Below are 27,094 nucleotides of genomic sequence, written 5' to 3' on the forward strand. Positions count from 1 at the left end.
TTTATTTATAAAGTGTTTTTATTAAAACAGTTTCATATATGTTCTTCAACCATTACAATCATAAAATACATCTAGAATAATGTGTCTACTCCAACAGTGAAACCATCTTTACTGAAAATGTATCATGTATTAGCTTTCAGAAATTTCACATAACTGTTTGTGATCGTACTTCAATTCATTTGTAAACATTACGCTTGTTGTATATAAATTGACTAATGGCGCAGAATAGCCTGTAACGTGGTGCTAAATATGTGATGGTTTTAAATGACCAGTGGCTTATACAAACCATCGGTTCAAGAAAATCAGTTCCTAACTCAACATACGCACTCCATCATTTAATCTTTCTATCTACTGCGTGTTGCCAAACAATTATAATTCCACTCATAGGATAAAACCTGAATCCATGATGCTGAAAACTCAACTCTCTGCTCTATTTCAGTTTACAGGATAATAAAATAAAATGCAGGCCCCATCTATTCATACCCATTCCATTATGGCTGGCACTCATCCTCTGGATGGCTGGTATTCAGTCCTCTGCTTTCATCTTTGGCAGGCTTCTATTCAACACCCTGCTCCCATTATCCACACAACTCAGTTTGTCAAAATGCAACAGGATTAAGTTAATTTTCTGAGCCTGCTCTCAATCAGATTTCCTGTCGATTTACATACATTTCAAGTGGGATCTTTATTTCTGCTCCTCGATTAGGAAACCAGATATCACTTTCTTCTGGTGTTTGAACCAAGACGTTGCTTTCCATCATGGCCTGCGTAAACTCTTCCTAATACATGTGATGCAACATTTCCCTGTATCCAAGTGGACTTATCGAACTCCTGTCCACTTTCCTAAAATTGTTTATGGTTTCGGACCTCGTTCTTATCGGCTTTGAGCTAAAAGCAGAAGAAAATATTCTAAAAAGGGACGTTGATCAATTGAATTATACATGCAATGGAATACGATCATAGGTGTTTCACTGTACAACAATAATGGCAACATTATAAATCCAATAAATATGTCCCTACCTAATACATTCAATACGCAATCCATTTCTAAGCGTAATGGCTCCAAACACTTTTAGGTGCTATAAAAGTGCTACAAATATGAACCCTATTGTTCAAAATGGGCCTTGGTAATCCATTAGATGAGATGCATACAAGGTGACATATATGCTTTACTTAATTCTAACAACCCAGGTATTCCGATTGCCTCTTGCTAGTCAAATACAAAATTTAGAGACTTTAAGGATTGTTTTAACTGCAAAAATAGACTAATTCATGTCAACAGGTAGGTCAGATAAGACATCAGGGAAATGAACAGAATACAATAAAGGAAAAGACGAAGCAGAACATGAATAAATGGGAATAAATGCATTACACTTTAAGCTTCTACCAAAGTAGCATACTTGAGCCTGTAATCCTGCAATACAAGACCACAAGACATACCACCCTTACACATTCCTGTCACCTGAATCCACATTTCCTACAGCCACCCCATGATTGCATAACATGGATAATGGCTCAATGTGCTCCGAGCATTAGCACTTAAATACCTATTGGGCCATAAGTGCTTTGCAAGTAACAGATTGAATCAAGCTGCTAAAGATAGGCTAGAAGTGAGTACAGACACACAAAAGAGGAACTATCACAGTAATAAAGAAAATAACTATATGAAAACATAGAAAATGCATTAATGGGAGCACCTAAGTTAGATAAATGTAAATGTAGCAATTCATTGAAATACCATGGTGCTCAGAGGTTCTGTAAAATTATCACTCAGAGGCACGTGAGTGAGAAAAGTAGTCCTTTTTCATATCCTTAAACAAGGTGCTCTTGTGGCATGCATTTGCAGAAATTAGAGTGGACAGAAACAATACTTCAGTAACATTCCTATTGCCGCTCACATTGCATGGTACCAAAGGACTTAAGTTACCTCACCGAAGCTTCACATAGATGACATGGTATGGCCACGCTGAAGAATGTCCTGTTGCAGTCCTTCGTGTTCATATAATGCGCCTTGAAACACTTGTGTATAGGTGCGTTATAAATGCCATATCATATCGTATCAATCAGGGAAGGAGAGAAAACATGTTGCCAGACATTATGACAAGAGCACAGGAGATCCCATGGACAGAGACCCTACTCCTGTTTGTCAAGGCCTCCTTCTACAGGAGAGCAGGGAATTTGCAGGGTGTGTTACAGACAATTAACAAGAAATGTTATACAGCGATACGTTCCAGATTCTCCAGATTCACTGCACTGTAATGAAAGGTGATTACCAAACTCAATGGTATTCATTGTATTGGCAATGGCAGGATGTATTGCACAGTTGATACTGCAGGGATACAAACCACTGGCAGTAGAATGCACCACACTTCTCTGAAGCTATTTTAAGAGGAAAATGCCAACATTAATCATACAAGTAGATGTTCCTCGCGTGTTTCACCATTTTATTTCCTAGGACAAATTCCATCCTAATACCATCTGGGACATATTTCACCATTTGCAGCGGTTTGTTCGTCATTTGCACTGTACAAGTTTAGGTCATATACAAACAAGACTGATAAGGGTTTTGTCCTGTGTTTTCTCTCATGCTGAATTAGGTTATTTTTTGACTGAAACATTTCCGTCATTTGGTGCACCAATCGAATGTTTGTCTTGTGGCAGGTCAGAGCTAGGCTGAAACTTTTTGAGTATTCGGTGCACTCAGGATTTTTACCCTACATGTTTTTGCTCACATTCAGTTAGGGGACATTTGCTGCTGAATCTTCCCCGATAGTCACTATGCTTATCGAGTTCTTCTCTTGTGTGTGTTCTCTCATGATTAATAAGAGCGATTTTATAACAAAAGCCTTTCTGACATTTACTGCACTGATAAGGGGTTTCTCCCGTATGAGTTCGCTCATGAACAGTAAGAGAATCTCTCCTAGTGAATCTTTTCAGACATTTTGTGCACTGATAGGGTTTTTCTCCTCTGTGAGTTCTCTCATGCAGAATAAGAGTGTTTTTATGACCAAAGCATTTTTGACATTCAGTGCACTGATAAGGTTTTATGCCTGTGTGCCTTCTCATATGCACATCAAGGGTGATTTTACAACTAAAGCACCTCTGGCATTCACTGCACTGATACGGCTTAATACCTGTATGAGTTTTCTCGTGCAGAACAAGAGATGATTTGCAAGTAAAGCTTTTCTGACATTCAGTGCACTGATAGGGTTTATCTCCCATGTGCATTCTCTCATGGATAATAAGGTAACCTTTCTGACTGAAGCCTTTCTGACATTCTGCACACCAATAGGGTTTTTCTCCTGTGTGTGTTCGCTCATGCAACGTAAGGAGATATTTCTTAATAAATCTTTTCTGACATTCAGTGCACTGATAAGGTTTTTCTCCTGTATGTGTTTTTTCATGGAATTGTAGAGAAAGTTTCTGATTGAAGCATTTATCACATTCACTGCACTGATATGGCTTAATTCCTGTGTGTCTGCTCTCATGCAAAACAAGCGATGATTTAGAACTGAAGCATTTCTCACATTCACTGCACTGATGTGGCTTTATGCCTGTGTGTGTTCTCTCATGCACAACAAGCGATGATTTAGAACTAAAGCCTTTCCTACATTCAGGGCACTGAAAGGGATTTTCTCCTCTATGCCTTCTCTCATGCACTTTAAGATAATCTTTCCTAAAGAATCTTTTCAGACATTCACTGCATTGATACGGTTTTAAGCCTGTGTGTGTTCTCTCATGCAAAACAAGAGCAGATTCACAATTGAAGCATTTCTGGCATTCAGGGCACCGATAGGGATTTTCCCCTCGGTGTGATCTTGCATGCACTTTAAGATCACCTTTCCTCATGAATCCTTTCTGACATTCAGTGCATTCATACGGTTTTTCTCCTGTGTGTATTCGCTCGTGCTGAATAAGACTGTTTTTTTGACTGAAGCATTTTTTACATTTGTTGCACTGATAGGGTTTTTCTCCGGTGTGCGTTCTCTCATGCAGAATAAGAGTGGGTTTATGACTGAAGCATTTTTGACATTCAGTGCACTGATAAAGTTTTATGCCTGTGTGCCTTCTCATATGCACATCAAGAGTGATTTTTTGACTGAAGCATTTCTGGCACTCACCGCACTGATACGGCTTAATACCTGTATGAGTTTTCTCGTGCAGAACAAGAGATGATTTCCATGTAAAGCTTTTCTGACATTCACTGCAGTGATAGGGTTTTTCTCCGATGTGCATTCTCTCATGGATAATAAGGTAACTTTTCTGACTGAAGCCTTTCTGACATTCCGCACACTTATAGGGTTTTTCTCCTGTGTGTGTTCGCTCATGCAGCTGAAGGTGATATTTCCTAATAAATGTTTTCTGGCATTCAGTGCACTCGTAGGGTTTTTCTCCTGTGTGTAATCTACCATGCACCTTAAGATCACCTTTCCTAATAAATCTCTTCTGACATTCAGTGCACTTATAGGGTTTTTCTTCTGTGTGCATTCTCTCATGCAGAACAAGCGATGATTTATAACTGAAGGATTTTTGACATTCAGTGCACTGAAATTTTCTTTGTGTGGCGAGTTTCTCCATATCGGGTTTTTCCATTGATGCACACAATGCGCTCTAGATTCCAGGATTACTTCCTTAAAAGTTCTGGCTTCCTTTCCAGAGCTCTGCAGTTTATCCACTTTCTACCACAGAAGCCTGTTGAGGGTGTGCGTTATAAGCACATGTTATGTATTCATCTTCTTGTCATATCTGGCCACTGTAGAATAAAAGTGAAAGGTTACTTTTCTACATGTGAATTTGTATTTAGCAATCTACATGTATGAGCAAAAAAAGATATTATGTGAATTAGGGAAGAAAATGAAACCTAGAGTTGTTTTTGAACAAATGGGAGGGGTTTCAAACAAAGTAATGACTTAAGGCCAAAGACCAGTAAGAGAAAAAGGGGACTTCTAAAATGGACAACTAAGCCTTAGAAAAAACAATCACACTTACTCAATGTTACAGTAAAAACATGAATGTCCACCAGGTTTTACTACTTGAATTCTCACCTATTAATTTAAGAATATTATACCCAACCATGTTCAGCTGTGCACATTTAATTGGGTCACAACAGGACACAAGGACCCACATTATGAGTTAGGCAGTAACAACAGTCGTTAACATCTGCCTTCGTATCACATTAAGAGATTTTACCCTCCGCAATGTTACACAAATACAACATGTGGTAAATACTGCATGGATACGAGTTTGAATTTCGCAAATCAAACCCTCTACCCAAAAAGTAGATATGATATGATATGGTATTTGTAACGCGCCTATACACAAGTGTTTCAAGTAAAAAATAAATATCAACTGCCACTGCAACTTCAAGACTTTTGATCTTTGAAGTTATAGGATGTGACGTACATTTAACGCCATGTGAAAGCTTCATTAATTTCTCCTAAAAGAACATTAAGAGGGAGAGATGAATTACTGTAAGTGAAAGGGATACAACCTACTGATTGGCAATCCTTGATCTATTTGTTATTCTATCTAATCCCATTTTATTTAATGGTTCTACTGAAAGGTATATTCCGAAGAAAAGACATTACAAAACATAAAAGAACTATGTTACAAGCAGTCAACATTTTATGTTGAAATCCGAAGTCATTTACATTTTAGAGTTATCTAAGACATCTTGTACGGCCACAAGTATCTGGAAGGTAACTGGCCAATATTTTGCTACAAGTCTAATTTTGTGAAGATATTTACAAAGCCTGAGTCCACTTTAATTCTATACGTGCTGTTGGGCAAGAATACATTAATTAGATTTGTGACCTTTTTAATTGTGATTTGGCTTAACCAGTAAAACAGTTAAACAAGCAAAATCACACTTATAGACAAAAATACAAAAGTGTACTTAATACAAAATGATTATTGTCTACTAAATAAGAAAAGTGAACGTCTATTGTCTAAAAATTCAGATAAATACTTCACTGCTGCAATAGTTAAAGATGTATAATTACTATTTAAAATCAGATTCCAAAAGTGTACCGAGTGAATATACAAACATCTGTATACATATCTAGAAAAGTAGGCACATCTGATTTGGGGCTTTCAATTAAGATATGTTGTACACAACAAATGGTGACAAGACCCTGCACCAGGGCTCATGTCTTTGCCTTTCTTAGTGAGCAGGGGTTTCAACAAGTTCAAGCATATTTCTATAAGTAGTACGGACCGGAGATATCAGTTTTGCGACAGTGTCCAATCCATGTTGTTGGCAGGCACTCTGGCCCCCTGGCATCTGCTCCCCATCTCCCTGTTCTCCTTATTAGACAGGACTCTGAACTTAAACGCATTAGTGCTCAGGTTGGTCATTGTCTGTGGGTACGAGCTAGGCAGCTTTCTGTGCCTTAGGGTTTGCTATCTTGCAGACACGGAGGTTATGACACTGCCCTAACAACAGGCGAGTGATGTAGGTTTTAAATTGGGAGGGGTCCTTTGTCCTTCAGTGGAACGTGCCGTGTAATAAGGGTGTGTTTTTGCACAGAGGGCATTCTGTGTGCTTTATGTTTGTTGGAGAGACTCAAGACAGATTTCTGGGGCAAACTAGGGAGTCTTGCCCTGAGTGAACGCTAGACAAAAGGTTGTCCTTAGCCGGGTGGGCAAAGATCCTAGAAGGCCTCACAGGACAAAACACCCATGCAAGTTAGAGAAAGGTGTCAAATTGCTGTAAGCCTGCCATCCAACATACCAAAAAAGGTAAATTGAGCAAATGCGGTTTGCATATTCTGGGCATCTCGTCCTCTGAACATGAAGGTTGATGACTCCCATAATCATTATAATTACATTCAGCACCCTACACCAATGTGCCCCTTTTAGCTCTTTATTGCACAGTGTACAATGTATAGGAGACAGAGCGGGAGCGGCGAAAAGATTTGATGGGGATTGAGTTATTCAAGTTAAATGGGGCGCTGTCTGTAGAGGTCACTGGTAGGAGATTGGGAAATGGGGCATTTTGCACCATTTCAGCACTTCTCATATCTTGCTATCTATTGTTATACCGGATTAGACTACACTGTAGAGATTCATGGCCATATATTTACATCTTCATTCCCAAAGGGGCACAATGGAAACTTTGCCCGAACCCACATTCCCTCCGACTATCCCCTCGCATCCTAGGTGCCCCCTACTTTATGTGCCAAAGTCAGTACTTTGCCCAAACCTGCACTGCTGTGATTCTATAATTAGGTGCACATTTGCGATGATGAATGGTGGGATATATGCATGGTCTCATAATATCTAACACTAGCCTCTGTAACCATACTTTGGGTCATGCCTTTACCGCCTTTCCAGCTGCCCACTAACTCATCAGAAAGCCCAACAGCAAAGTCGCTCGGCCTTACATGGGGAAATGCTACAACATAGTAGCAACCCCACCCTTTGAATTAGCACCCGACATCATTAACCACACACCACATCCCAACTGCAGCATTAGCAGGATGACATAATCTGACAATTTGGCATGCTTGGCCGAATGTTATCATGTGACTATCACACTGTAACCTCCTCTACCCCAGGGGAATGGCCACCGCACTGCCCAGGTACTGCAATCTTCCAGTGGACCCTGAATCACCATACACTGCCTCCTTTTAAATCAGCGGCCCTACAATGGATGCTGCCGCTACCACCACCACCACTCCACCATAGTGGCGACCCAGACACTTTGAATAGCGCAATTCCCTGCACAGTGATGATCGCTCCCACGATCATCATGCCACTGGCCAAAATCCAAACTTCACGACAAGGCCTCACTCTCATCATATTATATCTGGGCAGCCGGGTCATGGATAAGAACATCATTTGTTTGTTTAACTGCCAGGATGGCACCCCCCCTTGCCATTTGGCATGACTCCAGGCAAGATGACACCCAGTTACTATTGGAGCTAGAAGGGACCTACAAGGGAGATTTAAACACCCTTCAGTCGATATATGGTACCATCAAACAATGGATGTCGGGCAATTAGATGTGCCTTAATGATAAAACAACAGAGCTGTTGTTATTGGGCTCTCAGCAATCTAGGACTAAGCTATGTGAGGGGTCAGACATGTGAAGCAGACAACTTGGTAAAGGTTTTTCACCAGAAGCAACTCATATGGGTTTGACAAACGCCTCACTATTCCTAACCTAATGAGGATTTTCCCTGCCTATCAAAATAAACTAAAGGAAAACACTAACAAAAGGAATCTATCCTTCATACTCATACATGCATCAAACTCATAAAGGGATAGTATATGGCAGGTCATAAGTAACAGAAATAATATTTAAGTTCAACATAAACCTAATAACTGTGCACCCTTGTAACATGGGTTGGATCCCCTTCCCCAGATTCAAGCAGGCCTTTCAATCAACAGTTCAACTAAGAATGTTTCATGATGTAACCATGTTTTTCTTGCTCTAAAAGACTTTAGCCAAATGTTTAACCAGACAATACATCTTTATCTCTCCGCATGTAGCAAAGAGTTCAACACAACTACTTCTTAAGAAACAAAACACTTTCACATTTCTTCTGTATCAACAACAATGTTTGTCTGGATGATTCCACAACCATACATGAAATACTTTAGTGGTCTTGCCACTTCGTCGCCACACAACCTTCAACCAGGATTACCACTAAAAAGGTACCTATCCTGGTATACTCACCTTCCAGGGTAAAAGCTCCTAACATTACTACAAATACTCTGTGGTGAGGTCTACTTCAAACTTTTAGAAAAGTCTTTAACTTTCAAATTCATAAAAATTATTTTGGGAAGACATGAAACACATTGGAGCTGTTTGTTCCACTCTTTTGTTTGCCAGAGGCAATGCAGGTTATGTTCCTCTCCTCCGTGATACCCGATAACAGGAGGGCCTTTCTCCTGCCACTTCCGTTTTCACACTTTTAATTAACTGCTGTCAATGTTGAATTATCATAGTTGCTTTTTGATGTTCTGCTTATATATTGTCTTTTCCTTACCCTGGCAAAAATTATCACAATCCTCCTGCAACAATGTTCTCTTAGTATTTGGCTAACATGGATTATATGCTCTGGAACATATGTTCCCCTCTTTACTTTGGCAATGATGGTTTTGGATATCTTGCTGCAATATTGCACTCTCTTTACTTTGGCAATGGTGGTTATAATTAGCTTGCTTCAGTATTGCCCCTCTTTTCTTTGGCAATGATGTTGGCTTGTATAACGATGATTGTAATCTTTCTTGTCTTGCCTCCAAATTCTTTTTTATCCAATGTAACTTGTTTGTATTAGTTCGGTAGTCAAAATTGCTATCAGTAGTCGCTTATGGAGCGTACTGTGAGAAACTTGAAGGTGTCTCACCAGCTAGTCCCCGTGGATCTGTCACCCAGGTGGCCAGGACATGGCCATTGCTATTGGATCCAGTTACTGGGGGTGGATCAATGTGGGAGGATCACATGGATGGGGCGGGGGGCTTTGGGGAGTGGAAGTGGGACAACGAAAGGTGAGACCCAGTACCCCCTTCCTTATGACACTGTTTGCCCATCCTATCCAGTAGGATATTTAGAAACTCTACCCAGCCCCCACCCATTTTCCAACATGAACACGTTCTCACACTGTGAGTGACAACCGACTAAAACCAGAGCCGTTTACCTGACAGAGTCAGACAATTGCCTTCAACTACACACACCTGACTGCCCCTTGCCTTCCCCATAGGGATAAAAAGCAGAGAACGAGAGCACACTCTTAGGAAGACCGAATGCACGAGGAAGCAGCTATTCCAGGACACCAGTTCAAACGGAAGAGAAAGGCGGCAAGACCTCAAAGGACGTCAAGGAGGGAGTTGCCCTTGCCCTTTTCAACCCAAACCCACAAAGCCTCTGACAAAGGAAATATACAACCTATACAACCAGGAATCGCAGCTGGCGAATGGTGTGACAGGTGTCAGCAGTACATGCAACCCTCCCGCACTGATAGCCAGGACGGGGAGATGCGGTTGCCATCGTGGTCCCGTCCTTGACTCCAGTGGCAAAAGTAACACCAACGGGTTCAGCACAACCGGTGAGTTGGAAGAACCTGATAGTGGACCGTACTGTGTTAGGCTCAAGGCTGTAGTGGCAACATTAAGAAGATTAATAGACAGAGGTCTTTTAGTGAATTAAATTGGTACCAGAGATAGAGTGGTCCAGCACCACGTGTGCGTTCATTCGAGGTCTCTAGCTGATACCCCTTTCCTGAACAAAAAGAAAGTACCAAGAGGCCATAGGGAATGCCAGCGTGAGATGTCAAGGTGGTCATACAAGAGTCAAGCCAAATCCCTTGTACAAATCGAAGGTCCTTGACAATTGTGAAATTGTGAACCCGACTGAGGGAATTGTGAAATAGGGGTTTGCGCCCGGCTGAGGGGAACTCTGTGCGAACTATGATTTTGTGATGCCCGCACTTTCCATAAGCTAATAGAGTGACGCAGCAAAATGAGATTGCCCTTTCGGAAGTCTAAGTTTAAATTGGCAAGTGCTTTGGGAGGCTGACACTGAAAGAAGGATCGGAAGCTGGCTGAGGGGAATCCTAGGGTGAAGAATAATCGCCCACTGCGTAGATTAACAGAAGGAACTTTTGTTTTGTTGGGTTTTTGGCATATCAGGCCCTCTGAAGCAAGAGACTTTGCATGAGAAGAGAGTTGGGCACAGAAGGCCCCGATATAGAGAAAAGGAACTGTAAGCTCGTGCCAGAGAAGCCCAGGAGTGTGCTGTGATCAAGAATCCCGCCGTGTCCCGTGCTAAAAACATGAGGAAGGGAGACGCCGGCCACAACATCCAGACTTATAATTTTGTGAACATTTCTCTCTTTTCTTGTGAACATTATCCCACACTATTTTGTAGCATAATGGTAAGGATTGGCAATAGTTTTTTGTTCAGATAAGGCCCTTTTTATTTGGCTAGACTCTAATAGGACTGTATTATTATTATTTGATGGTCGTGGCTTGCTCCCACCTTAGATTTAGGTTTAGATTCAGCGTTTATCTCACCCATTTTACAGTTTAAGAAACATCCTTGAACTGTGATCACTTGTGTCTGTCTTACTTTGATACCATGCCTTCCTTACAGTACCGGGATTACCCCCCCAGTGGTAAACTCACTGGCTGCTGCTCATGCGTCTGTGCAATCTGCTGCCACTGCTCATTCTGCCTTCTCTCCTTCCCCCCACCACCTTCTGCACAGCAGACTGCTTCGATTCTCCGGCGGCCCGCTCCATTCAGGAAAGGCGCTTCTCTTGCTCCAAGTGCACACCGGTGCTCGCCAGCCACCAGGATACCCGTCGCAATTAGGAGAGCCCTTCTCTACAGGGGGAAAGCTTGACACATTCCACTTACCATTGCGTAATACCTGCAATTAAGGTTATAAATAGGGTGTCCCATTTTTTGGGGATTACCGAAAAATACTGATATGTGCCCGCGTTAATGGTTTTATATTTCTCTGGGAACTCCGATAAACCCCAATATTTCATAATTCCAAAGTGCGGGAGCGGGATCCGAAACTCTAATGGTTTGCGTTTTAGACAGAAACGTTGCAGGTGAGCTATCTTCTCAGCTCTGCTTTTCAGTTGCTATTGGGACTGACAGTGCTAAAACTGTAGTAGCCTGCATTTATTAGCCACTATTGCCACTTTGTGGCAGAAGGTTGAATACACGTCTGTTGAAATGATTTGTAGCTCCGTCCCTCTTTAGTCCTACACTCTTAAGAGGAAGGCTACAGCTCAATAAAACACCTTTTAAAAAATAAATTGTATTAAATATATTACTCTGAAGCACCTATGTTATTTTCTTAAAGAGAAAAACACCACTGTTTGTCTATCGCTTATTGCATCTTTGGCGTTTTGTGGGAATGCATATCCAGTATTCTTTGGCACGCCTATCACTCAGGCCTTATCTCTTTCCTATCTGTATGGCACTTTTGGGGTTGATCTGGTTAGAGATCATCCTCTATGCGGATTTAACACTGAAACACACCGAGCACATGAAATGGTACAATACTTAAAAGTGAAAACACTTAATAACGGGCCCGTTATTAGCTGCCTCACCATTCCCATTGAGCCCAATGGGGGCTCAAATGGGAATGGGGATGGGTTTTTTGAATGAGGAACTACCGGGTCCTCCAAGGTTGGAATGGCCCGGTAGTTCCTCGTTCAAGGAACCCGGTACCATACCCGAGTTTGGAGGCAGCCATGCCCTTATTTCAGAGAGATTGATCAAGTATGAACCTATCAGAACTTTAACGTCCTCAGGAAACTGGATGCTCACTAAAGACAGACGGATTCTGGGAAATGGAAGATCCTTCATAACATTGGCACCTAAAGCTTGGAACACCTTACCATACGCCCTTCAGAAAGAAACCAATTTTCTGCATTTTTGCAGATGTTTGAAGATGCTTTTTTTCACATAAACATCTGCAGCCTACGTCCCTCCCTGAGTTATGGCTCGTGCTTCCCGTTTTGTCTTGTTTCCTTGTGTGCCCGATGCCTTGCGACTTTGGCACAATATAAATAAATAAATACAAATAAATAAGATGATGCTTGCCACCTGCAGTAAGTGACTAATCACTCTGATTTGCCCCGTTTGGCCCTTATACTCAATCCCACCCTCCTGATGGCCTAATCAATCGTGGCTAATCCTTGGCCTCCCGCCAACCAGCTCTGGCTGGTTGAGGTGGACCCTATAACTAACTGGTCTAGATTGCGCACCAGCCCACTTGGTTGCTATAACCGTCCTCTCCCAATCCCTTGCCCATTTTTTCATCCCTTCCTTTCATCTTGCAATGTTTCACTTGTACACTCAACTACTCTGCAGTGGGGTGCGTTCCTTCTTTCCCATCCATCCCCAAAGCTCCAACATTTCTTCAAAAGCGTTAAGCACCCAGCAAGAGGAATCACAGCCATCATTCTTTTTCTATGTAAAGATATTGTTCAAAACATGTAAAACATGTATTTATCACTTTCTCCAATAGAAACACAGAATACTATCACTTCACTGACTGTTTGCTCCCTACTAATTGTTCTATGACTGCTGCTTCTTGTGTACAGCTCTTCCACTCCTGCCTCAGGTGTATCGTGCTTTGATGGCTGCCTCATTCCATACCGCTTTTTGGATGGCGACCTCAAGTAAATGGAGAGCACCACCCACCATGGAACCAACAAAAGCAGAACCAACCTTTATAACAACCAAAGGAATTGAACATTGCCTGAAGTGCCAGCAGTGACCACCAGGAGTTGAATCGCTGATGGCGAGGTACGGACCATTCCCCCAGAGGCACGGTGGAGCGCTGTGGTGAGGGTAGTACTGGTTCTTCAGGGGTCCAGAGTCATGGATGGTGGGCCAGCACAAGCAATGGATGAACAACCAAAGAATTGCTGACCCTAACAAGAGAGCAAGGCAGATAAGACAGCTCACACTGCGGCCACACATGACCAACGCAGAGGCTGGCAAACACAATGCGTGTACTCCCTTTCCCATTGGGCAGCTTCCCAGGGATGCACGGGCAGGAGCCAGCGCGGAGAGAGAAGCATTGCTGGGAGGCAGAAGAATCACATGACCCAATAGGGGAATAAACCCTGATGTACTTACCAGAGGGGCAGGATGGAGGCCAAAGACCCTCTCTTAGAGTACTGAGAGGAAGGGGCCATTGTGGAGGGGCAGGCAATCAGAGCAACAAGGGGGTGGAGCATGCAAGGGAACATCAATCAAGGAAGGGAAATACAGTGGAAGCTAAATAAAAGCGGCCTCCTGAGCTCAAACAGTTCTTTGTAGGTAGAGGATTATCTGTGGACATACTGACCACCAGCCAAAGGAAAGAGCCCACAAGTAGTAGTACCAGCAGGGGTCTCACCCCTATGAGAGAGCGCAAACCATAAGACATTTGCAAGAGGAGCAGTGGTCTACATCTTAATAAAAAAGCAATAATCAGTCGTCCGAGTCCTGTGTCACCTGTACACTCCCAGGGGCTCAATTTGGTGAATCTCCAGGACCCAACCTTATATCCACCAGTGATTTAAACTAAATTCTATGTGGGGGGGGGGAATAAAATCTTGCTGCCAAACATTCCATATATATTTCAGTGAGATAAAAATCCCACTCTTGGAGTAAGAATATCATTGGCCACTTGTACCAGAAAAATTGATTCCCTTTTGACTCTGTCTCATACAGGTAAAGGATGAGACTCGCTTTGGTATTTTGTATGGCTTGCACGGGGCGGGGGGTTGCTGTTTGGGAATTCTATGAGGATAGCATTACCGTAATACAGCTTGGACAGAACCAGTGCTTGGCCTGTGGTGTGGAAATCATCAGGGGAGGGACGTTTCTCATCTTGCGGAGAAAGCATAGTGGTGACACTATGTGGTGAGTGAAGGAAAGACGGGCATCAATGATGAAGCCTAGGGATTTGAAAGGTGTTGAGAGGAATGTGTGTGGTTTGTTCATGGCAAGTTCTTTGGTACAAGCAGTGAGGTCAGTGCGTGCCTGTGGGGAGATGAGGAGGGATTCCTTTTGGAAGAATTGAGTCTGAGAACAAGGGTCGAGAGACAGCTTTAAAGGGTGTGGAGTTGGGACGGGGGTGACATTTGGAAGTATATTTGTGTATTGTATGGGCATTGTGGGAAGCGGATGTTGTGTTTGCTAAGGTTCTGTCAGAGAGGTTGCACACATAGGTTGAAGAGGTGAGTAGATGGGAAGTATCCCTGCGGGACCACCTATTTGACTGGGGTGTGGTTGGAGCCATATGGGAGAATGGAGACAAAGTGTCTTCGTCAGTGAGGAAGGAGGTGAACCAGTTAAGGACATTGCCCGATAGTTTCAACCTGTGGGATGGGCTGTTGAGGAGAATAGTGTGGTCGGTGATGTATGAGGCAGCAGAGAGGCTGGGGAGTAAGAGTAGGGATGTGTGGCCTTTGTCCGTGATGTTGTGGAGGTCATTGAAAATGTGAAGTGTTGTGGTCTTGGTGCTGTGGCCAGGTCAAATGTCAGACTGGTTTGCTGGAGTTGGGTTGTGATGAAGCATTACATTCCTCTGGTGAGGTACAGCAGGATTATAATAGGGTGAGTGTGCAATGGAGGCATGGTTTCTTGAGGAGGAGAAAGCTTTGTCCAGTTTTGTGTGTGGAGGGAAAAGAACCATATGAGAGGCAGGAGTTGATGGTGATGCAGTTTGATGCGGCTTGAGGTAGGCACATGCCATCAAGGAAGCGTGCAGGTTTTCTTTTGGCAGTGACCGTGATGAGGGTGTCTCTGTCAATAGTGTCAAAAGTGACGCATGGGTTGGAATGTTTGAAAGTGAGGGCCTTGTGAGTGGCTCAGCAGAGCAGAGGAGAGGGCTTGTCACAATGGTGTGTATTTTAGAGTTGAAGTAGTCCATGAGGGAGTTGGAAGCTGAAGTGGTTGGGGGGATGGAAGGTGTGCATGGTTGTTTTATGAGAAACTTGAAATGTTTCTCTGAACGATTGGATTTCATAGGTGGTGGGTGGCTTTGGCCTTGCACACGGATGTTTTGCATTTGCTGCAGCATTGTTTGAGGGTTGTCCTGGTGGCCAGGCACGGGTTCCCTTGCCAGGCACTTTGTAGACATCTGGTTTCCTGCTTGCTGGAGAGGAGGGAACTGTTGAAACATGGCTTATGGTGGTAGTTCGAGTTTAGGTGGGTTGAGGGGGCTATTTACTTGAGTGTTTGTGTGATGATGGTGTTTTAATTGTTGAGGAGAATGGAGGAATGTGTGTGTGTGGATGAGGGGTGGCATGAGAGGTATTAGGGATGTGTCTGTAATGTGTTTGTCTGGCGGGTGGGTGTCAGGTGGGGTGATATTGTGTGGCAGAATGAGTGTGAAGCGGATTGCAAACTGGTCAGACCACGACACACAGATTCGATTTGATTGAAATAAGTTGAGGAGTATTTCCAGCTATGGGAGTGTGGTAGGTGATGAGTTGTGTACGAGGTTATAGGGGATAACTGTCTGGGTGGGAAATCAGCACTGTATATATTATTGTAGGGGGAGATGTGGTGGTTATTAGTGAAGTCAGCCCATTCATTGTGGGAGTTGGGGCTGTGTGCTGCGGTGCTAAATGAGGTGGTTAAGTATGGAGTGTGGATATGACGGAGGAGAGCAAGTGAGAGAGAGCTTCAAAGTGCATGGGGGTTTGTGTGGATTTGACGAGTGTGAGAAAGATATAAGCACTGCTGGAGAGCAGGGCTTGAGTGCCATCTGCTGCACAGTGAATCCAAAGACTAGCATCGTGTTTCCTTGGGACCAGTGTTGTTGTTTCAAGTTTTGCCTCAAGAAGAGGTTTCAGAGTGGAGCGCAGTGATTGAGAGTGCAGTCTGCTACAGTCCACGGTAGACAGGGAGCAACTCTATGAGATCCTGGTTGCCTCTTCCTGCTCCCGTCAGCATTTCACTACTGTTTCAAGTCGCTAATAGCAAGGCCAGTGTTGCCCTTATCTGCACTCGTGGACCTTGTGATTATCGTGCAAAGACTTCTATTATCATGCCAAAGTATAGTCTCAGGAGCAAGTTGGTTCCTGTTAGGCACCTCTCACTGGAGATGAACATGTCTTCTACCTCTTCCAACTGTAAAAACGACCTAAGGCTAGGTGCAATAGTTACTCTGCCACTACCAAAGCGCTGTCCCCTAAAGCGGCACCACTCGGACCAAAATAACGCAGTTCTTTAATAAGGCGGTTCAGTCGGAGTTTATAAATCCTGCCATAACTGAGTGCATTGATCAAGCTGTGACTAGCTGTTTATGCCTGGATTCCGACATGGTGCTAACCAGTGTAGAGAGTAGCAACGATGTTCTATATTGCCAGCTTCTTCCTCTTCAACTCTCACTCAGGCTGATGGGTTATACGGCGTTGCCTAATGATGTGGAAAGGAAATACCAGTTTCACCCGCTGCATTGAACGATTGAAACTTGAACGCTAGTCCTGTTTCAAGCCATCTAGGGTGTTACCACGCATACGCCTTTGGCACAAGACATTTCCTTATGTGAAATGCTTAAATCCACGCGCGATTCACTGCCGGAAAGGCACCTTTCCAGCCCTAAATATCATTCTCACTTCTCCACTCAACCTCTACGAAAATATATTCTGCGAGTTAAAAAAAAACAAAAAAAAAAACCTGGATGGAATTTGCCATCAATTGAACGGACACAATAAAACACCTTCTTTTAATCTCTTACAATTGCCAGAATTAAAAAAAACACAAGATCCGATAACATATATAATGAAGTCATAAGTTCTGAGGAACCTTTTGGTACTTTTGCACTTCGTGAAACAGGCAGTGACAGCAAAGCACTTCAAACATTTTACCTGAACCTGATTCTATGAAACTGACTAAAAGAGAAAGAAGAATACAAACAAAAAGGATGATAAAACCCAAAGTAAAAATCAAAGATTATCAAGACAGTTCCTAAGAAATGTAAAGGCTAAAGCTTTGGATACTCCTGATCCGATACCGGAGGTGGTCGCGCCTTGCATCCAATTGATTTGTCATTGCTGAAGGTGTAAAAGAAAAACAAAACATTGAAATGCACAAACCCGGCTACAGGGTCGAAACAGGAGTTTGAAGCAACCGGCAATACAATTTTGATCAACAACCAACTAATAATCATTTGGACAATGATTTAGCATTGGAGTCCTTGGACTCTTGTAAACTTGCTACTGATAATATTATTAATGTGAAGGTTTCCGAGGCTACCGAAGTAACTACACAATCGCAGCAGTCTGTAAGGCTGGCTGTTTTGGCGAAGGAGGGGTGCACTCATTTATCTTCTACCGCTCCCCTTGTCCTTCCTCTGAGGTTTGGATTGGAGACACAGGTTTCCTCTGTTACTTTTCTGTGAAATTCCTAACCTCAGAAATCTTACGTCACAAGATATTGCTTGGGTTGAGTTTGTTGTTGGTTATAGCTCCAATATAGTCCGTTTGCATTTTAACTCACAAATTATAGTGGAGTTATTAGTATAAGAAACAAACAAATTATTATCATTGGTTTACTATCTTCTCTGGTCACACTGTATTTAACGTTTTAAAAAAGCCCATTTAATATCTACACAAACATCATTATGCAATTTACCAATTTCTTGTACAAACTCGGGGAGCTGACATATGCTGGTTCATGCTGCTCAGAATCCCTAGTTGACTATTGAAGGTTGTGAGGATTTTTCTTTGTTACCCTCTGCCTTGTGTGCTGACCGCCCATCAATCCATTCTAGGGTAAACGATCTTTAACAATGATCTTTTGGTAACTCTTGAAGAGGGAAAATCCAGCAGACCCTCAGTCCTGGACAACCCCCTAACCGGAAGAAGCACCAGCAACAACATGGCCGCCGGTTCTATGAACTTGTGCCAACCCCCACTGCTCCAGCCGTGGACGACTACTGCGAGTGGTACACTTGCCGGCCAGCCATACTTTCCTGCTGCAATATGAACTCTGCCCAGAATGGATGAAGAGACACAGGACAGAGCTGGAGACAACCACATGGACAGACTTGACTAATGATATCACACTAAAAGACACCAGGGTGCAGGTCGTTAGAGACATCCCATCAACATAGCCCGTTAGACACGATGCACACATGCAATTCATGGAGGCTGGGAACGAGCAGCGGCCCCACGGCTGGACAGTGACTTTGCAACATAATTGTTACCTCCAGACACCTTGTACGATGGGAATGGAGCGCGCTCATGGCATTAGTCATTCACACACCTTTGTAATACGCAGACACATAGTTGCAATTTGCTGGGACATAGTAGGCATGTACTGACAACAGAGAACAGTTGTCACGTGGGCTGGGAACAGAGTTTGTCCCAGACATGGGGGCCAGTAGCCTGACCAATCAGAGGACTGGGTTTTGGGGGTAGATGGAGAGGGCTCCCTCACTGTAACTTTTCACACGTAGCAATTTACAGAGATGATCCAAGTACACCACCTGACACAGCAATGTCCAATGGCGTAACTTACCTATAGGGTCCTAGACTCGACCTACCACTCAGGGGCCAATCCTTGGCCTCGATAGATTTACGAGGGAGATTGTTGAGTGACAAAGGTTATTAAATCACAGGTGTATAAAACTGGCCTGCGTCGAGATGTGCCTGAATGCTGTTCACGCATATGACCCCTGTGTGTTTGTATAATAAACCACAGTTATCCTTGCTCCTTGTGTGGACCTCGACTTCTTGGGACCTGGGAAGGAGTTGGGGCCTTCCGTGAGCTGGGATTCAGAGGACCCTTGGCACGGTTCTGCCGGCTCCAGAAATGATCCTAACACTCTTTCTTGGAGCACAAGGGGCTATAAGATTATTTTTCATCCTCCGCCCGATTCACGATTATACCAGTTTTGGGTTAATACATTAACAAGACGTGTGGCTAAGAGAACAACCGCAATGAATAGTTTTACTACCTTCTTTCAACATGCACCTATGTTTTCTAAGGGATGTCCTTCAGGTGATCTTCTAATAGCACTTGATTTTTTTTATTGACTCACAGTCTTTGAATACCCACACAAGGGGCATCTTGGCAATTAGAACTAAACTAAAAACTGCTGCACTTCCTAAAGATTTGCTAATAATTCATATCTATTCAAATACTATGAAATCCGACTTGAACTTGCTTTCAGAATCCCTTATTGATATACTTTCGGAAGGGTTCTATCAAGGTCTCCATAATTTTATACTCGTAGGGGGGCGACTTTAACTTACGTTGTCTGAATCTAAATGACAAACATCCACCTATTTTTGACTTCTCAGTAGCCAAGAGTTCTTCCCTTAGGATAAAGCAAAGTGTCCAGTGGGCAAATATATTGCTTGGGATTAGGTAAAATTGAATGACAACGTGGAGGGAGATTGTCCCCCTGCATCTACGTAGCACAACGGAGAAAGTAATTCACATATTGACTATATTTGGACGTAAGTCTTATTGTTCAATCATTATAAATATTTTACTGTTACTTCGACCTTTTAAGTGACCATAATTATTTATGAGCTTCTTTTCATTTTTATTTAACGATATCTGTTCCCCAAACCCTTATAGGCTCTGGTACGGTATCTGCTAAAGAGAGTAAGATTAAATGGAACATTACGAATATCCAGAGTTTCAATTCTAAGATTATACACTATGACATGGGCCTTGAGAATTATGATTCACATTCTCTTTTCAATCCCTCAGTTCACATTCTCTTTTCAATCCCTCAGTGTTTCATAGTCAGTGATGATGCTATACCTACAAACTCATTAAACTAGAGGTCTGTTCAGCTCAGTCATGGGCACATTCATTGTTTTGATAAGGAAGTTGCAGAGAAAAATAACTCTTCAGATAAATTTAAGAAAACTTCTGAAACAGAGTTTAAAAAAAGGGCTTAAACGACATAGTGCTCATTACAAGCTGGGCGTTGCGGGTTACATGCAGCAATATTATCTATAAGTTTGGTGGAAAGTTGGAGTATTTACCTCCAGCTCTGAGCTGGAGGTAAATCTGCCAGCTTTCCGACACATTTTGGCAGAATTACCACAGTGGAATTTACACCGCAGTATTATCACCGAAAATGCCCCATGGAGTCCTATGGACTCAAAACAATGGGGACTTAAACCACCACCTGTAATCCGGCGATAATACTGCCAGATCAAGTGGTGATAACGGTAATACAGTTTGGTGGTATCTGGGTGGATTTACTACCCAGATACCACTAAACTCGTAATGAGGCACATTGTGTAAGGATGGTAAGCAATGACAGCCAAACAATGTTAAAATCATTAGCGGCCAAAAGTACTGTCGATTTCTGGCGATTAACTAGCTCAGAGAATAAGCATGACCATCTATTTCGGAGTCCCAATGGACGATAGCCTTTTCTAGGGTTTATGGACCTTCCAAAATTAACATGAATCACGTCCTAACATCGTCATTCACCAGGCGAATTCTGTATTTTGATAGAGTTTATTCAGTGGTAAATAATTAAATCTCCGGAGTTATGGAAAGCAACTCCATTTTCATTCTTTAAGCATATAATTGAGACATGTACCTTTCCAAAGACATGGGCAAAAGCCCATATTGTACCTATTTTTAAAAAGGGCAATAGAACATTGCCTATAAATTATCGACCGATCGCCATGTTGCCTCTATCGTTTTAGGTGAAATAGAAAATTGGATCTGTAAATCCGGTTGTCTTTCAAAATGCCAAACTGGTTTTAGGAAACAGTGGCATGGTACTTAATGGCTGTGTGTTGTCCTGTTTCTGAAGCCAGGCTTGTGACAAATCTCCAGATAGACATGCATCTGGCATTGATGTATCTTCTGTTTTCCACTATGTGAACTGGCCTTGATTTTGGAGCAAACTGGCTTCTTGGGGAGTGCTGATGGGTTACATTAAAAATTGTTTTATTTTTTTATTTATTTTACTTAATATACTAATTCACTTACACTTGTTAAATTGATTTGATTGAATAAGGGATGATTGTCACGATTAACCAGTTGGGTAGCATTCTTGAAACTGAAAGGATGCAAGCAGATATATTGTGGTGGCTCGTATGCAGCATGTGTACTTCTTAAATTCTTTTACATGATGGGAGATGTTATGTTGTGTATTGCCTGAATGAATTATATGTTTTCAAAGGATGAATTATGATGTGTTATATGTGTTCTATCTGCATTTATGTGAGTTGGGCTATAATGTAAATGTAAGGATACAGCAATTCCTTTCACATGAAGCTCTGCTACAAGCAGGCTCATTTTACAAAGTCCGCGTGAATTGGTAAAACCCATCAAGTTAAACTGGTGCATCTCTTTGATGTCCCACATCAACATCTGTCCCTTAGTTGCGAGCTCAGGAAGCAAGTGGCTCAAGGCACATCCATTAAAAGTCAAGAAACGAAAAGCTTTTGTAGTTCTCATTGCACAGAGCTCTGGGATTCCCATTTTTAAAGGCCACTGCTTAACAGGCTTGCTCACACAATTAAGAGTGTTTTGCATTATGCATTATGCAATCCCCAGAAACCAAATTTGAAGGCCTAACTGCTGGGCAGCTGAACAAACTATTCTAAGAATTCCCTCTATACTCGAGTGATCCACACACACACACATACACACACACTACTGAAGGGATCCCACCCTTTACAGGCCATTCTAAATTGATCATAATACGAAACTAATCAAATAAGGGGAGGTATTAAAAGGTGTTATTTAAATAATCCAGGAAAACAAAATTTTAAGAGACAGTGGTCCTCATTACGACTTAGGCGGTGGCTGTGCTGGTAAAACCGGCACGGCTGCCGCCGGAGTTGTTTTTTTTCCGGCGCCCGGGAATGGGCAATTACCGGGGTATTAAAACCCTGGTGGACCCGGAAATTGCCCACTCCCGGCCACCAAAAATATTAGTCCTCATTCCCATTTGAGTCCCATTGGACTCAATGGGAATGGGGAGGCCGGTGCATCCGACATGGTATGCTCGCATGTGCCCGTCCGCCCACCAGGTCAGACCTGGTGGGCTGTAAGGCACCCACAAGCAGAGCTTGTAGTTTGCCGGTCCGGTAACAACGGTACAGCCAAGCTTACCGGTACCGTTGTTACTGGACTTTCAAACTTGTAATGAGGCCCAGTCTCACAATTGGCGAAAAAAATGCCACGCTGTTCTGAATAAACAATTTGCCCTTTTCAGAAGGCACTGATACAAACTATTTAGTTGGTTTATACCAAAAGAAAAACAAACCCAGCAGAATGCATTTTCCCCCATTTCATGTTATACTGTACTTAAAGCTGTGAAATGTCTGAGCGTGTCTTTGGTTGATACTGACAGCAGTGTGCTAGCACGTCAGAAAAAATACCCAATCGCAGAACTAGGAGGACACTGTAGTGTACCGCACCCTGGAAGCATCATATTTGCATTATGTAGTGACATTTCAGGCAATACGCAGAAGGCGAGCTAATCTGGTATAACGGTTTCCTTTCCTGAACAATGGGCCTCATTCCAAGTCTGCCGATCCGGTAATCAAGGTTCCCTACTACCAAACAAAGCCCTCATATGCCGGCGCCAGTAATCATGGCACATCCCCTTATGGGGTCCTATCGGACTCCTTGAATGGGGATTTACTCTGTCCCTCTGGCACTCATAATCCAGCGGCAATGCGGGTAACAGCCTTTGCCGGTATCCTGGCGGGTTTATCACAGTTGCAAGAACTGACAGAAGAAGCCAATTACCAAAGTGGGTGCCCAAACAACAATGCGCTATCAATTTCGGCAAGGTACGTATAACACCACTGTCCGCAGGCGTAGCTATCCACACACATCAGTATACAGTAAGGACTATGACAAAATGTGGTCATGCTGTTCACATAATTGCCTGCCTACTTACACCAGACTACGCCTCAACAGCTCCGACAGCAGAATGCAGCACAGACCTATGACAAATTCGGGCATGCTGAACACACAGCACATCTCTAGCACTCACATAATCTCCCGACTCCCCTCAGCACCCACACACATGCCCGACTACATGGGTTGCTTCTCTACTGGAGCCTGGCCAGCCTAGCTAAGCGTTTTTTGGCCAAATGCACACAAACACTCTCATCGTACTCCATGACCTCCAACACTCTGGATTTCGGTCCTCGAGGGCGTTCCCACTAACAGCGCATTGAGACTATAATAATGATAAAAGGCACTATACAAATGACAAGTACAATACAATAAATGTCTTTACCACTTCCACCAGTTACATGTAGGTGTTTAACTGCTAGATCACTTATGTATAACAGGATAGCAAGAGGGCCGGAACACAGCTCAATCAGGGAGTATATGCTCACTTTGGGCCTCATTACGACCCTGGCGCTAATGGGTTAACGGTGCCGTAAAAGGCTGCAGCGCCGTTAACCCATTAGCGCCTGATTACGAGGTCCCTTTGCAGGACCCGACCTTAACGGCTGGTCTACAGCAGCCGTTAAAGTAGGGACCCGCAAAGGGAACTTGGTGCTAAGTACAGTACCGCAATTTGCGGTACCGTACTTGGCGCCTTCGCAATTCCCATAGAGCCCTATGGGGCGAAAATGGGAATGGGGAAGGGGCATGGTTCAATGGGGAATTACCGCCCCACCAACCTTGGAAGGGGGTGGTAATTCCCACATTGAACCATGGCGAACCCGTTACAACACTGGCACCAACCATGGTGCTAATAGCGCCATGGTTTAGCGCAGGTGTTATAATGAGGCCCTTTAGGTCATTGGCTTAATCTTTGATGCATTTTTTTGTTTCCCAGTGCAGTGTGTGAGGCGTTAACGGTCCAAGCTCCATATTGGAAATTAAGTGGGGCACAACGCGAGGCGGCATGCATCTGATGCTATGCCTGCCTCCAGCGGTCAGACTCTGCACAGGGCCAGGGGAGCGGGGGAAATCATCACTCAGCACAGCCTACCCGGGATGTACAGTGTGTCTACTGCTTATTCTGAAACCCTACTATCATAGAGGGTTTGCGAACTCAGGAATTTGCAAACTCTCTTTCACACTATTTGTCTCCCAACTCAGGGTGCTCTCTGTGCCATCTCTAACTCGCCATAGGTCTCCAAACTCCAAAGCCCCTCGGGTGGTAGCCTGTTGTGTCTAGACAGTGGTAGTGGTCCAATGGGAAACCACTGCATCCTCCCACAGGGAGGCACATCAGGTACCCACCGCACCAACCCCATCCCTTGCGGCCATCTATCACCACATTACAGAATGTGGAGGTCAGGGAAATCACCACAATAATCAGAAACTTGCTCATCCCCCATGCACCCTTTTCTCTCTTCTACCCCGACCTCCCATTATTGTACCTCGAAATGTTTCACAGTAGGTTCCTTATAAACTAACAATAAAAAGAGTAAATAAATCAACCAGCCACAGAGTTATTTACTGTGTGTTTACAAGTAGGTTCACGCACAGGAGTTTGAGAGGTGGAGGACATCATCGCAACTCTGCAAGACTAACACGTTAAGTAAATAAATGATGGCACTCTGGGCTATAGTATTAGCAGGAATTAGGTTCTGAAAATGAAAAAGGACATCTTCAGAGATACAACTTTGTAAAAGGGATGTTATGGTTGCAGCACAAAAATAAGCCCACAAATTCATTGGTTCTGGTTCCTAAAATAAACTAATCGGCCATGCACATGCATTGCTTGGGACAACACTCTTTGCGGGTTCACAGGCTGTATGGTGTCCACACCCATGCAGCTTAAGGGCTTTGTTTTTTTTCCTCTTACTTGTACTACTTTTCCACCAGGCTCAGAGTGGTGTCCCTAGTTATGCGACCAGCTCCTCCTAAACCAAAAGATCAGGAGCCACCTTACATCTGCCTTCCCTAGGTGTCAACTATGGACGAAACTGAACGCCACTTGTTTGTGCCTGCAAGGGCCTGGACAGCACCAACCAGCAGGAATCCATGCATTTTTCAACACCGGCGAGACATAACAAAGGTTCTCCCACAGACACATACCAACCCCACTCTTTGAAGTGCCTGAGCACATTAACTCTCAGAGAACTCCCCTATGCCCCCACTCCCTGAATTCTTGGAAGCTCATCTACATCAGTCTCATAATCACCAAATCCTGCTGATTTGGCAAGCCAGATGCTAATCAATCTTGCTCTGACAGACTCCATTTCCACACATTAACTCAATGCAATGTTTATCAATGAAACATAGCTCTTCCCCACGTCTTGATGTCCTCATCTCAGTGAGTACAGCATCCAGCATGCTCACACGGATTGAAATTGCCAGGAGCTGGGAGCTATTTAGCTCGTGATTGTAGCCTAGAATAGCCTGGTTTGCTTGACAGCTACAGCCACCAAGAGCTACTTTTGGCTCCCTGAGGAAACTGGTGCCATAGAAACATACCTATGGGGCATTAACTTTGTATGTTTGGCAATGCGGATAGCTCAGCTGCAATGCGCTCGCCTTGGAAGCAAGACGACACCAAGCAACGCAGGTTCGTTCCCCGGGTCCGCGCTTAGAAACCTCTGGGTATTTAAGCGCGTTATAAATATGCAACTAAGGTAAACAACTCCTGTAACAGCACCTCGATGCCCTCAGGCTGTGTGAGCGCTTTAAAAATGCAAAATAAATAAATAACGTGTTTAAAAGGGACATCAAGACACATCTATATGACATTTAAACCATATTGGGTCATATTTAAATGGACACAAATGTTAGATAGGATGCTGCAAATCTGACTTCCACATGACAGGCAATGCACTAGGGCCTTATTCACCAGCGTGAGCTCCTGCTTGCGGTGTGATGCCGGATACCCAGGAGCACATTTTAGCACTTCCTCATCAGATCCTTATTTCAATCATTGGCTGAATGCACATAGGAGGAAGCATGTCAGGAGCCTGTACCTTGCACCTTTGCACTACATGAAGCTCCTTATTTTCCACTTCCAACTATCCCACTAACAGGCGGCCACTGTCCATCTCATCTATCACCCACCTCACAGGTGTGTGTCATTTCTCAATGATATGTCTGAACTCATCACATCGGGGTCAATGGCACACTCAACCAAAATCTTCTTTGGTGATCACAATTTACAAGCAACGCCAGCCTCCAGAAGCACTCGAGATGCTCTGCAGCCCATGGTGTCCATCACTGTCCAATGATTAGGAAGACAAAACCGTGCCATCCTCGCACTGTTTCCCCTCCGCCTTCTGCAGCTAAAGCTTAACCTGGTCATTGCTCTGAGAGGGCTCAGCACCCCCCTAATGATAGCATCGACTCACACTGATGGCTCCCCACTGACGCCACTGTGTACTCTCACCCCTTGGGGAAAAACTACAACCCAGAGAAAGATGGTCTTGCTGGTGAGTGGATGCGCACAGGAGCCAGGGATGGGGGAGGAAGTAATGAGTGATGAGAAAGATGCAACTATGGACCAGGAGGGGGGGAAGTGGTCAGCAACCGAAAGAGCGATGGAAAGCAGGAGATTATCGCCAAAGCAGGCTCTTACCAGCCACAATCATCCTCTTTAATCTGAATTTTTAGCGGCCCACTAAACAAAGAATTCAAATCCCTGTGGAGATGCCACACCGGACACTCTGCGCATGCCCTCTGCTGG

At 43.5% G+C, this 27,094-nt stretch overlaps 1 protein-coding gene across 1 annotated transcript; it reads right to left on the reverse strand.

The window, feature by feature from the left end:
• LOC138489308 (zinc finger protein 268-like) lies at positions 1-27,094 on the reverse strand. The gene is made up of 2 exons (XM_069617008.1): positions 26,987-27,094; positions 1-4,753 (listed from the first exon to the last, which is right to left on the reverse strand). The coding sequence occupies exon 2, from the start codon at positions 4,591-4,593 to the stop codon at positions 2,710-2,712; it is 1,884 nt and encodes a 627-aa protein (XP_069473109.1). The 5' UTR covers positions 4,594-4,753; positions 26,987-27,094; the 3' UTR covers positions 1-2,709.

The sequence above is a fragment of the Ambystoma mexicanum genome, chromosome 9 (genome assembly GCF_040938575.1).
Source record: "Ambystoma mexicanum isolate Mex_15411 chromosome 9, UKY_AmexF1_1, whole genome shotgun sequence".
Lineage (NCBI taxonomy): Eukaryota > Metazoa > Chordata > Amphibia > Caudata > Ambystomatidae > Ambystoma > Ambystoma mexicanum.

Coding starts and splice junctions, on each gene's coding strand:
- LOC138489308 (XM_069617008.1), bottom strand. CDS start 4,593: ATGGAAAAACCCGATATGGAGAAACTCGCCACACAAAGAAAATTTCAG.